General features: G+C 37.3%; 1 protein-coding gene and 1 pseudogene across 1 annotated transcript; both read left to right on the top strand.

Moving 5' to 3' along the window:
• The first annotated feature begins 2,679 nt into the window (after nucleotides 1-2,679).
• LOC140794337 (3,9-dihydroxypterocarpan 6A-monooxygenase-like) lies at nucleotides 2,680-5,117 on the top strand. Its single transcript, XM_073146346.1, has 2 exons — nucleotides 2,680-3,646; nucleotides 4,291-5,117. Exons 1-2 carry the CDS (start codon nucleotides 2,702-2,704, stop codon nucleotides 4,906-4,908), a joined length of 1,563 nt encoding a protein of 520 aa, XP_073002447.1. The 5' UTR covers nucleotides 2,680-2,701; the 3' UTR covers nucleotides 4,909-5,117.
• A 3,632-nt stretch (nucleotides 5,118-8,749) lies between these two features.
• On the top strand, nucleotides 8,750-11,194 carry LOC140794454 (3,9-dihydroxypterocarpan 6A-monooxygenase-like; annotated as a pseudogene).
• The last annotated feature ends 2,784 nt before the right edge of the window (nucleotides 11,195-13,978 follow it).

The raw sequence follows: 13,978 nt of genomic DNA, 5'->3' as shown, positions 1-13,978 counted from the left end.
ACTCGACTTCCTTAGTAGAAGTGGCAATCAAGGTCTGCTTAACACTCCTCCATAATACAACTCCACTAGCTATCATGAAAATAAATCAAGATGTTGATTTATGTGAATCAACACAAACAGCGAAGTCAGAATCTGAGTATCGAATCACTTCTGAATTTTCTATTTATCTATACATAAGCTTGTAGTCTTTAGATATAGATTTCAGTGAATAATCCTTCATCCAAAATCACTCCAAAACTTTTCAAATATAGATTTTTGCGACAGACCTAAAATGGATTTCTCACTATCGGTTTCAAAATCGCATTACGTAATCATCTCGGACTACCCGTCTCAATTGTTAGATGGAGAGAAGTCGAGGGTGAATTGTTAGCTAGAGAGAAAGAAAAGGCTTGTATTGAATTAGTTGTCAATTTCACGATGCCTTTATGTTTCATTTGTTAATTAGTCTTCATGAGTGACGATACCTTACGTAAGAATGCGAATACAGTATTCATTACTAGCAGGTTCTCCCTTTCTTCTTAATACTAAACTCTGAGGTTTGGTCAATTTATGTTTATTAGTTGGAAATTTGGAATGAGTTATTGACTATTTGAAGTTTGCCAAATTTTTCCACGATTGTCTATTTCACCGAGCTCTTCCACAGTGAGGGTTCATGTGTCAAAAACTCAGTCAAAAGAGGTTTATATTAAATTATTTGTCTTTCTTTGGGTGCCTTTATTTTTTATTTGCTAAATTGTTTTTATTAAAATTGTAAAGAAAATGAGTGAGGGTGACTGGATTTTAGACATGCCGATGCCTTGTTAGATATTTCTCTTCATACCATATTACCAAAAAAAAGAGAGGTTATTACGTTATTGCCACCTAATTTTCTTTTAAAATATTATTATTGACGCTCTATGCTTCAAAATATTAAAATTACCTCAAAGTCTATTATGCTCCTTCAAAATGCCCACTTAGTGAAATCTAACTAATCATAATTAAAATATAACTTATATTATGAAAACAACTATTTTGCCCTGTATAAATTATTAAAAATAATTTAAAAGCTATTCAATATTATATCCAATATCAATAGCAGAAAATATTTTATTTTATGTAAGATAAAGATGATTGATACTTAGGGGTGGCAATCGGGTCGGGTTAAATTCGGGTCGGGTCAACTTTAACTTGACACGAACACGACTCGATTAGTAAACGGGTTGCATTTGGTAAACACGAACACGACCCGATTAATAAACGGGTAACACGATCCGACCCGCCTAACCCGTTTAATAAATGAATCGGGTTAACACAACACGCTAACACGACCCGTCTAACCCGTATATTTAAATAGGTCGTGTTAACCCGACACGTTAACCCGACCCGCCCGTTTAATATAAATCTTATATAAAATTTAATATTTTTTGATTTATAATGTATTATACATATAAAATAGCTTATTACTACTCAAAACTCATACATAATTAAAATTACAATACTAATCCATATATGTTCATCTCCTCGGGCCAAACATGTGTCACATTCCCACCAAAGTATTAACATTTCCTCTACTGGCTCTTCTTCCTAAATTTCAAAATTTTTTTTTAATAATAATAAAATACTTGCTCTTCTTCCTTCTCTGCCTTCCTATTTTACAGGAGACTACGGCCATGGCGTTCCTTCGTCACCTCTCTTCTTCTTCCACCTTCTCCATCCGCTTCCTCTCTGTCACTCCTCATGGCTTCTCCTCCGCTTCCGGCGACGAAACCCTAACAACTGAGACGAGCATCCCCTTCACCAGCAACCGGATCAATCCCCTCTCTTGCTCCGTCGACACGACCTCCTCCGAGCTCCTCTCCTTCCAAACCATATCCACCATGCGTCGCATGGAGATCGCCGCCGACTCCCTATACAAGGCGAAGCTCATCCGTGGCTTCTACCACGTCTACGACGGCCAGGAGGCCGTTGAAGTCCGCATAGAGGCCGCTATCACTAAATTTGTTATCTAACACCATCATCACCGCCTACCATGACCACTACGTCTACCTAGGTCACGGCGGCGGGCGTATGCGGCGAGATAGCGATCGGAGAGAGAGGAGGCGCGGCGAAGTGTTTTCCCCTTTTGGTGAGATGAGGCGCGGCTGCGGGTGGAGGGTGGAGGCGGAGAGTGGAGTGTGATTTAGGTTTTTGACTTTACCTTATGTATATATGGGTTGCAAGTTAGCGGATTAGTGGGTTACCTCGACCCGACCGGACCCAACCCATATACTTAAATGGGTCATACGGGTCAAAACGGGTCACCTATATAAACCCGAACAGACCCGATTATTAAACGGGTTAGACGGGTTGACATGTTTATGACCCGAACCTGATTATACTAAACTCAAACCCGATTAAGAGTCAGGTTATCGTGTCGGGTTATCGGGTCAGTCAAAATTTGCCACCCTATTGATACTTATTATATATTCTAAATTTAAAAAAGAGCGCTTCTTCTTTGGTTAACAATTAATTGTAATGATATTTTGAAAATGTAAATAATTTCAGTAGCAATTATGATACTTTGAACGATATAATGATAATTTTGAGAATTTCACCGACAATTATGTAAAACATATCGAAAAAAAAGTCTTAAAAAAAAGGGAAAAAACTAGAGTAGGAGGAGAGTCAAGAGGGATATGCCTATAAATCAGGGCAACCAATGGAATCCCACAAACACGATAACATGGCCATGGAAATAGTATTAGCAGAGTACGCCAACTCCTACATCACCATCTCTCTCATCTCTCTCCTCTCCATCTTCCTCATCCGCCACTTCTTCTTCTCTAATTCGCCCACCGGCCTTCGGCTTCTGCCGAGCCCTTTCTCCCTTCCCATCCTCGGCCACCTTCACCTCCTCGGTCCAATCCCCCACCAAGCCCTGTACAAGCTCTCCGTACGCCACGGCCCCCTTCTCCACCTCCGCCTTGGCTCCGTCCCTTGCGTCGTCGCCTGCTCCGCCGATACCGCTAGACTCTTCCTCAAAGATCACGATGCCATCTTCTCCGATCGCCCAGAGTCCGCCGCTGTCAAATATCTCTTGTTCAATTCATCATCCTTCACCTTCGCCCCCTACGGCCCTTACTGGAGATTCATGAAGAAGCTCTTCATGACGGATCTCCTCGGCAACCGCGCTCTCGGACAACTCAATCATGTGAGACGGGAAGAGCTACTCAGGCTTGTGAGTCATATTTCATCGATGGCAGAGCAAGGGAGAGCTTTCCACGTTGGTGGGGAGATCATGAAGCATGCGAACAACATTGTCTCGACAATGGCGCTGAGCATGAGGTGCTCGGAGAATGATAAAGATGCTGAGACGGTGAGGCATGTCGTGAAGGAGGTGGCGGAGCTGACGGGGAAGTTTAACTTGGGGGACTACATTGGAGTATTCGAGAAGTTGGATTTGCAAGGGTTCAAGAAGAGGTTTGAGGTGACACGGAAGAGCTTTGATGAGCTGATGGAGAGGATATTGAAGAAGAAGGAGGAGGAGAGGAGGACGAAGAAGGAGATGGGGTTGAGTGGTGGAGATGGGGAGAGAGTGAAGGATTTCTTGGACGTCTTACTTGATATATACGAAGATAAAGAGGCAGAGATTAGGCTAACCATGGACAACATCAAGGCTTTTATTCAGGTACGGTAAAAAATCAGTCTTCTTTTTCCGTGTCAATCGGCTATCTGCAAGAGCCTCAGGGAATATCTCTAAACTTTGGGAAGAATGATTTCTATATTTTATCTTCTAAGCAAATACTTCTATATTTCACTAACATTTACAATCTTTATCTATTATGATAGCCAATTTTCAAATTAAGTTTAGGTTTCCCGGTACTGGTTCCAACACCATGGTATATTAGTCCAGTAGTTCTTCAACAAGATTACTCATTATTATGTCCTGATTATATGAGATATTATTTAATATTAGGAGATAGAGTATAATTTAAATTTGATTTTTATCTCTATAGAGTTTAGTCTAAATTCGATTTTTTTATCTTATCAAAATTTATTTTAAGTTTATTTGAAAATAACAAATATATATATATAATTATAAAAAGAATAGAATTTAATTAAATTTTCATTAAGTTTTTTTTTTTGTTATTGTAGTTTGTTTTGTATATTATCTATAACCTAAGAGTAGTCAAGCAAGACAAATGACAAGAAATATTCAGCAACTCAAAGAAATAGAATCCTCATCAAATATTCCTCATTATTTACAAATGACGAAGCTAGTGCAGAACATAATTTACCATACATAGGATACTTATCTGTTTCATTTCTTAGGATATCTTCGTTGCCGGATCCGATACATCTGGAATAACAATTGAATGGGCATTAGCAGAGCTGATAAACCATCCAAGTGTCCTACAAAAAGTGGTAGCAGAGATCGATTCAGTCGTTGGCAAAAGTAGGCTAGTTGATGAGTCTGATATCCACAACCTTCCATATCTACAAGCCATTGTGAAAGAGACACTACGACTTTATCCTTCTGGCCCATTAATCCCACGGATGTCTACATCGGACTGTACTGTCGGCGAATATGACATCCCTGCAAAAACTAGGGTGTTCATTAATACATGGGCCATTAATAGAGATCCAAATTATTGGAAAGACCCACTAAAGTTTTATCCAGAAAGATTCATGGAAGGAGAGCAACAAGCAATTGATATAAGAGGGCAGCATTTCCATATGCTTCCATTTGGGGGTGGTAGAAGAAGCTGCCCAGGTGCTTCCTTGGCACTACTTGTCATCCAGCCTACTCTTGCAGCAATGATACAGTGCTTTGATTGGAAAGTCAATGGCCCGGTAGACATGACGGAGGGTCCGGGTATCACGCTTCCAAGAGCTCAACCCTTGGTGTGCACGCCAGTTTGTCGTCTAAATCCATTTCCATTGGCATAACAATTTGTTTAGCCAACGGATTTTGCTGCCACAGCCAAAATAAAACTATGATTTTCTCTGAGAAGCTATTAGTAGAGTTGAAGCCCTTATTATGAGCTTTGTATGTGACTAGGTACCTCATTTAAGAATAAAAGAATATGATCCACAATATAGAATTAAACTCTCTAAATGATTGAAAATTAAAGACCTAAAAGATTATATATCTCTGACCATTGGTGTTCAAATTCACATTTCAAACTTTATGAGTTTTCTCATGTTAGTTTTGACTCTTTTAAGCTCTCAAACACTCTAAACTAATGGTGTGGTTTTTTTGAATTGAGTGAATGAGCTTAGGAATCATATTCACTATATATAGTCTAGCTCCCGTCAAGTTTCATGGCTATGAGTTATCATATTGAAAAAAACGTTCATCTCATAAGAAAATCTTCATCTAATCAATGAGAAAATATTGTAATCAATATGAATGTTTGATATAAGAAAAAAAAAAAACGTTTGGACCATAATAAATTAGGTTAAAAGTAAAAAATGGTTACATTCTCTCACTTGGTCTATATGTTTGACCTAATTGATCCATTAACTTAATCCCATTGATTATCTTTTTAAAATAAACTCACAAGTCATGATGATAAGTTCTTTGATAACAAGTATTACTTTCTATGTATTATGATGTATTTAGTTCTCAAATATTATACTTTATATAGTAATACTTAATGAATAAACTCTATGTTTTATTCTTGGTCCTATGAATTTTCTCAAGTAATTAAGGTGCACATTAATATGAGAAAACATTACAATTATAAAAGTTTCATTCATATATTGTGTATATAATTACATAGTGGAATCAATTCTTATTTTCTCTACATGATCTTTAATTTTATTGGTGGTATGCCTTTAGTCAAAGAATCAATGATCATTAATTTAGTGCTTATGTGCTCAAGGACCACTTCTTTTTTTCCTTCACACATTCCCTTATGGCTACATACTTAATGTCGATATATTTACTTCAACTTCCACTTTTGTTATTCATAGTTATAAAAACAGCAGCTGAATAGCTATCGAAAATTCTTAAATAGTATAAAAATAGAATCTATAATTCTAAACTTAGATATGAAACTCTTAAGTCATACACCATGTGAAGTAACCTCAAAATAATAAACGAACTCGACTTCCTTAGTAGAAGTGGCAATCAAGGTCTGCTTAACACTCCTCCATAATACAACTCCACTAGCTATCATGAAAATAAATCAAGATGTTGATTTATGTGAATCAACACAAACAGCGAAGTCAGAATCTGAGTATCGAATCACTTCTGAATTTTCTATTTATCTATACATAAGCTTGTAGTCTTTAGATATAGATTTCAGTGAATAATCCTTCATCCAAAATCACTCCAAAACTTTTCAAATATAGATTTTTTGCGACAGACCTAAAATGGATTTCTCACTATCGGTTTCAAAATCGCATTACGTAATCATCTCGGACTACCCGTCTCAATTGTTAGATGGAGAGAAGTCGAGGGTGAATTGTTAGCTAGAGAGAAAGAAAAGGCTTGTATTGAATTAGTTGTCAATTTCACGATGCCTTTATGTTTCATTTGTTAATTAGTCTTCATGAGTGACGATACCTTACGTAAGAATGCGAATACAGTATTCATTACTAGCAGGTTCTCCCTTTCTTCTTAATACTAAACTCTGAGGTTTGGTCAATTTATGTTTATTAGTTGGAAATTTGGAATGAGTTATTGACTATTTGAAGTTTGCCAAATTTTTCCACGATTGTCTATTTCACCGAGCTCTTCCACAGTGAGGGTTCATGTGTCAAAAACTCAGTCAAAAGAGGTTTATATTAAATTATTTGTCTTTCTTTGGGTGCCTTTATTTTTTATTTGCTAAATTGTTTTTATTAAAATTGTAAAGAAAATGAGTGAGGGTGACTGGATTTTAGACATGCCGATGCCTTGTTAGATATTTCTCTTCATACCATATTACCAAAAAAAAGAGAGAGGTTATTACGTTATTGCCACCTAATTTTCTTTTAAAATATTATTATTGACGCTCTATGCTTCAAAATATTAAAATTACCTCAAAGTCTATTATGCTCCTTCAAAATGCCCACTTAGTGAAATCTAACTAATCATAATTAAAATATAACTTATATTATGAAAACAACTATTTTGCCCTGTATAAATTATTAAAAATAATTTAAAAGCTATTCAATATTATATCCAATATCAATAGCAGAAAATATTTTATTTTATGTAAGATAAAGATGATTGATACTTAGGGGTGGCAATCGGGTCGGGTTAAATTCGGGTCGGGTCAACTTTAACTTGACACGAACACGACTCGATTAGTAAACGGGTTGCATTTGGTAAACACGAACACGACCCGATTAATAAACGGGTAACACGATCCGACCCGCCTAACCCGTTTAATAAATGAATCGGGTTAACACAACACGCTAACACGACCCGTCTAACCCGTATATTTAAATAGGTCGTGTTAACCCGACACGTTAACCCGACCCGTTTAATATAAATCTTATATAAAATTTAATATTTTTTGATTTATAATGTATTATACATATAAAATAGCTTATTACTACTCAAAACTCATACATAATTAAAATTACAATACTAATCCATATATGTTCATCTCCTCAGGCCAAACATGTGTCACATTCCCACCAAAGTATTAACATTTCCTCTACTGGCTCTTCTTCCTAAATTTCAAAATTTTTTTTTAATAATAATAAAATACTTGCTCTTCTTCCTTCTCTGCCTTCCTATTTTACAGGAGACTACGGCCATGGCGTTCCTTCGTCACCTCTCTTCTTCTTCCACCTTCTCCATCCGCTTCCTCTCTGTCACTCCTCATGGCTTCTCCTCCGCTTCCGGCGACGAAACCCTAACAACTGAGACGAGCATCCCCTTCACCAAAGAATAGGATCAATCCCCTCTCTTGCTCCGTCGACACGACCTCCTCCGAGCTCCTCTCCTTCCAAACCATATCCACCATGCGTCGCATGGAGATCGCCGCCGACTCCCTATACAAGGCGAAGCTCATCCGTGGCTTCTACCACGTCTACGACGGCCAGGAGGCCGTTGAAGTCCGCATAGAGGCCGCTATCACTAAATTTGTTATCTAACACCATCATCACCGCCTACCATGACCACTACGTCTACCTAGGTCACGGCGGCAGGCCGTATGCGGCAGATAGCGATCGGAGAGAGAGGAGGCGCGGCGAAGTGTTTTTCCCCTTTTGGTGAGATGAGGCGGCTGCGGCTGGAGGGTGGAGACTGGAGAGTGGAGTGTGATTTAGGTTTTTGACTTTACCTTATGTATATATGGGTTGCAAGTTAGCGGATTAGTGGGTTACCTCGACCCGACCGGACCCAACCCATATACTTAAATGGGTCATACGGGTCAAAACGGGTCACCTATATAAACCCGAACAGGACCCGATTATTAAACGGGTTAGACAGGTTGACATGTTTATGACCCGAACCTGATTATACTAAACTCAAACCCGATTAAGAGTCAGGTTATCGTGTCGGGTTATCGGGTCAGGTCAAAATTTGCCACCCCTATTGATACTTATTATATATTCTAAATTTAAAAAAGAGCGCTTCTTCTTTGGTTAACAATTAATTGTAATGATATTTTGAAAATGTAAATAATTTCAGTAGCAATTATGATACTTTGAACGATATAATGATAATTTTGAGAATTTCACCGACAATTATGTAAAACATATCGAAAAAAAAGTCTTAAAAAAAAGGGAAAAAACTAGAGTAGGAGGAGAGTCAAGAGGGATATGCCTATAAATCAGGGCAACCAATGGAATCCCACAAACACGATAACATGGCCATGGAAATAGTATTAGCAGAGTACGCCAACTCCTACATCACCATCTCTCTCATCTCTCTCCTCTCCATCTTCCTCATCCGCCACTTCTTCTTCTCTAATTCGCCCACCGGCCTTCGGCTTCTGCCGAGCCCTTTCTCCCTTCCCATCCTCGGCCACCTTCACCTCCTCGGTCCAATCCCCCACCAAGCCCTGTACAAGCTCTCCGTACGCCACGGCCCCCTTCTCCACCTCCGCCTTGGCTCCGTCCCTTGCGTCGTCGCCTGCTCCGCCGATACCGCTAGACTCTTCCTCAAAGATCACGATGCCATCTTCTCCGATCGCCCAGAGTCCGCCGCTGTCAAATATCTCTTGTTCAATTCATCATCCTTCACCTTCGCCCCCTACGGCCCTTACTGGAGATTCATGAAGAAGCTCTTCATGACGGATCTCCTCGGCAACCGCGCTCTCGGACAACTCAATCATGTGAGACGGGAAGAGCTACTCAGGCTTGTGAGTCATATTTCATCGATGGCAGAGCAAGGGAGAGCTTTCCACGTTGGTGGGGAGATCATGAAGCATGCGAACAACATTGTCTCGACAATGGCGCTGAGCATGAGGTGCTCGGAGAATGATAAAGATGCTGAGACGGTGAGGCATGTCGTGAAGGAGGTGGCGGAGCTGACGGGGAAGTTTAACTTGGGGGACTACATTGGAGTATTCGAGAAGTTGGATTTGCAAGGGTTCAAGAAGAGGTTTGAGGTGACACGGAAGAGCTTTGATGAGCTGATGGAGAGGATATTGAAGAAGAAGGAGGAGGAGAGGAGGACGAAGAAGGAGATGGGGTTGAGTGGTGGAGATGGGGAGAGAGTGAAGGATTTCTTGGACGTCTTACTTGATATATACGAAGATAAAGAGGCAGAGATTAGGCTAACCATGGACAACATCAAGGCTTTTATTCAGGTACGGTAAAAAATCAGTCTTCTTTTTCCGTGTCAATCGGCTATCTGCAAGAGCCTCAGGGAATATCTCTAAACTTTGGGAAGAATGATTTCTATATTTTATCTTCTAAGCAAATACTTCTATATTTCACTAACATTTACAATCTTTATCTATTATGATAGCCAATTTTCAAATTAAGTTTAGGTTTCCCGGTACTGGTTCCAACACCATGGTATATTAGTCCAGTAGTTCTTCAACAAGATTACTCATTATTATGTCCTGATTATATGAGATATTATTTAATATTAGGAGATAGAGTATAATTTAAATTTGATTTTTATCTCTATAGAGTTTAGTCTAAATTCGATTTTTTTTTATCTTATCAAAATTTATTTTAAGTTTATTTGAAAATAACAAATATATATATATAATTATAAAAAGAATAGAATTTAATTAAATTTTCATTAAGTTTTTTTTTTTTTTTTTGTTATTGTAGTTTGTTTTGTATATTATCTATAACCTAAGAGTAGTCAAGCAAGACAAATGACAAGAAATATTCAGCAACTCAAAGAAATAGAATCCTCATCAAATATTCCTCATTATTTACAAATGACGAAGCTAGTGCAGAACATAATTTACCATACATAGGATACTTATCTGTTTCATTTCTTAGGATATCTTCGTTGCCGGATCCGATACATCTGGAATAACAATTGAATGGGCATTAGCAGAGCTGATAAACCATCCAAGTGTCCTACAAAAAGTGGTAGCAGAGATCGATTCAGTCGTTGGCAAAAGTAGGCTAGTTGATGAGTCTGATATCCACAACCTTCCATATCTACAAGCCATTGTGAAAGAGACACTACGACTTTATCCTTCTGGCCCATTAATCCCACGGATGTCTACATCGGACTGTACTGTCGGCGAATATGACATCCCTGCAAAAACTAGGGTGTTCATTAATACATGGGCCATTAATAGAGATCCAAATTATTGGAAAGACCCACTAAAGTTTTATCCAGAAAGATTCATGGAAGGAGAGCAACAAGCAATTGATATAAGAGGGCAGCATTTCCATATGCTTCCATTTGGGGTGGTAGAAGAAGCTGCCCAGGTGCTTCCTTGGCACTACTTGTCATCCAGCCTACTCTTGCAGCAATGATACAGTGCTTTGATTGGAAAGTCAATGGCCCGGTAGACATGACGGAGGGTCCGGGTATCACGCTTCCAAGAGCTCAACCCTTGGTGTGCACGCCAGTTTGTCGTCTAAATCCATTTCCATTGGCATAACAATTTGTTTAGCCAACGGATTTTCTTGCCACAGCCAAAATAAAACTATGATTTTCTCTGAGAAGCTATTAGTAGAGTTGAAGCCCTTATTATGAGCTTTGTATGTGACTAGGTACCTCATTTAAGAATAAAAGAATATGATCCACAATATAGAATTAAACTCTCTAAATGATTGAAAATTAAAGACCTAAAAGATTATATATCTCTGACCATTGGTGTTCAAATTCACATTTCAAACTTTATGAGTTTTCTCATGTTAGTTTTGACTCTTTTAAGCTCTCAAACACTCTAAACTAATGGTGTGGTTTTTTTGAATTGAGTGAATGAGCTTAGGAATCATATTCACTATATATAGTCTAGCTCCCGTCAAGTTTCATGGCTATGAGTTATCATATTGAAAAAAAACGTTCATCTCATAAGAAAATCTTCATCTAATCAATGAGAAAATATTGTAATCAATATGAATGTTTGATATAAGAAAAAAAAAAACGTTTGGACCATAATAAATTAGGTTAAAAGTAAAAAATGGTTACATTCTCTCACTTGGTCTATATGTTTGACCTAATTGATCCATTAACTTAATCCCATTGATTATCTTTTTTAAAATAAACTCACAAGTCATGATGATAAGTTCTTTGATAACAAGTATTACTTTCTATGTATTATGATGTATTTAGTTCTCAAATATTATACTTTATATAGTAATACTTAATGAATAAACTCTATGTTTTATTCTTGGTCCTATGAATTTTCTCAAGTAATTAAGGTGCACATTAATATGAGAAAACATTACAATTATAAAAGTTTCATTCATATATTGTGTATATAATTACATAGTGGAATCAATTCTTATTTTCTCTACATGATCTTTAATTTTATTGGTGGTATGCCTTTAGTCAAAGAATCAATGATCATTAATTTAGTGCTTATGTGCTCAAGGACCACTTCTTTTTTCCTTCACACATTCCCTTATGGCTACATACTTAATGTCGATATATTTACTTCAACTTCCACTTTTGTTATTCATAGTTATAAAAACAGCAGCTGAATAGCTATCGAAAATTCTTAAATAGTATAAAAATAGAATCTATAATTCTAAACTTAGATATGAAACTCTTAAGTCATACACCATGTGAAGTAACCTCAAAATAATAAACGAACTCGACTTCCTTAGTAGAAGTGGCAATCAAGGTCTGCTTAACACTCCTCCATAATACAACTCCACTAGCTATCATGAAAATAAATCAAGATGTTGATTTATGTGAATCAACACAAACAGCGAAGTCAGAATCTGAGTATCGAATCACTTCTGAATTTTCTATTTATCTATACATAAGCTTGTAGTCTTTAGATATAGATTTCAGTGAATAATCCTTCATCCAAAATCACTCCAAAACTTTTCAAATATAGATTTTTTGCGACAGACCTAAAATGGATTTCTCACTATCGGTTTCAAAATCGCATTACGTAATCATCTCGGACTACCCGTCTCAATTGTTAGATGGAGAGAAGTCGAGGGTGAATTGTTAGCTAGAGAGAAAGAAAAGGCTTGTATTGAATTAGTTGTCAATTTCACGATGCCTTTATGTTTCATTTGTTAATTAGTCTTCATGAGTGACGATACCTTACGTAAGAATGCGAATACAGTATTCATTACTAGCAGGTTCTCCCTTTCTTCTTAATACTAAACTCTGAGGTTTGGTCAATTTATGTTTATTAGTTGGAAATTTGGAATGAGTTATTGACTATTTGAAGTTTGCCAAATTTTTCCACGATTGTCTATTTCACCGAGCTCTTCCACAGTGAGGGTTCATGTGTCAAAAACTCAGTCAAAAGAGGTTTATATTAAATTATTTGTCTTTCTTTGGGTGCCTTTATTTTTTATTTGCTAAATTGTTTTTATTAAAATTGTAAAGAAAATGAGTGAGGGTGACTGGATTTTAGACATGCCGATGCCTTGTTAGATATTTCTCTTCATACCATATTACCAAAAAAAAGAGAGAGGTTATTACGTTATTGCCACCTAATTTTCTTTTAAAATATTATTATTGACGCTCTATGCTTCAAAATATTAAAATTACCTCAAAGTCTATTATGCTCCTTCAAAATGCCCACTTAGTGAAATCTAACTAATCATAATTAAAATATAACTTATATTATGAAAACAACTATTTTGCCCTGTATAAATTATTAAAAATAATTTAAAAGCTATTCAATATTATATCCAATATCAATAGCAGAAAATATTTTATTTTATGTAAGATAAAGATGATTGATACTTAGGGGTGGCAATCGGGTCGGGTTAAATTCGGGTCGGGTCAACTTTAACTTGACACGAACACGACTCGATTAGTAAACGGGTTGCATTTGGTAAACACGAACACGACCCGATTAATAAACGGGTAACACGATCCGACCCGCCTAACCCGTTTAATAAATGAATCGGGTTAACACAACACGCTAACACGACCCGTCTAACCCGTATATTTAAATAGGTCGTGTTAACCCGACACGTTAACCCGACCCGTTTAATATAAATCTTATATAAAATTTAATATTTTTTGATTTATAATGTATTATACATATAAAATAGCTTATTACTACTCAAAACTCATACATAATTAAAATTACAATACTAATCCATATATGTTCATCTCCTCAGGCCAAACATGTGTCACATTCCCACCAAAGTATTAACATTTCCTCTACTGGCTCTTCTTCCTAAATTTCAAAATTTTTTTTTAATAATAATAAAATACTTGCTCTTCTTCCTTCTCTGCCTTCCTATTTTACAGGAGACTACGGCCATGGCGTTCCTTCATCACCTCTCTTCTTCTTCCACCTTCTCCATCCGCTTCCTCTCTGTCACTCCTCATGGCTTCTCCTCCGCTTCCGGCGACGAAACCCTAACAACTGAGACGAGCATCCCCTTCACCAGCAACCGGATCAATCCCCTCTCTTGCTCCGTCGACACGACCTCCTCCGAGCTCCTC

Source organism: Typha latifolia, chromosome 8 (assembly GCF_019914945.1).
Source record: "Typha latifolia isolate L0001 chromosome 8, TyphaL0001v2, whole genome shotgun sequence".
NCBI lineage: Eukaryota > Viridiplantae > Streptophyta > Magnoliopsida > Poales > Typhaceae > Typha > Typha latifolia.
The sequence above is the reverse complement of the archived record's forward strand: the minus strand, read 5'-3'. Positions and strand labels throughout refer to the sequence as shown.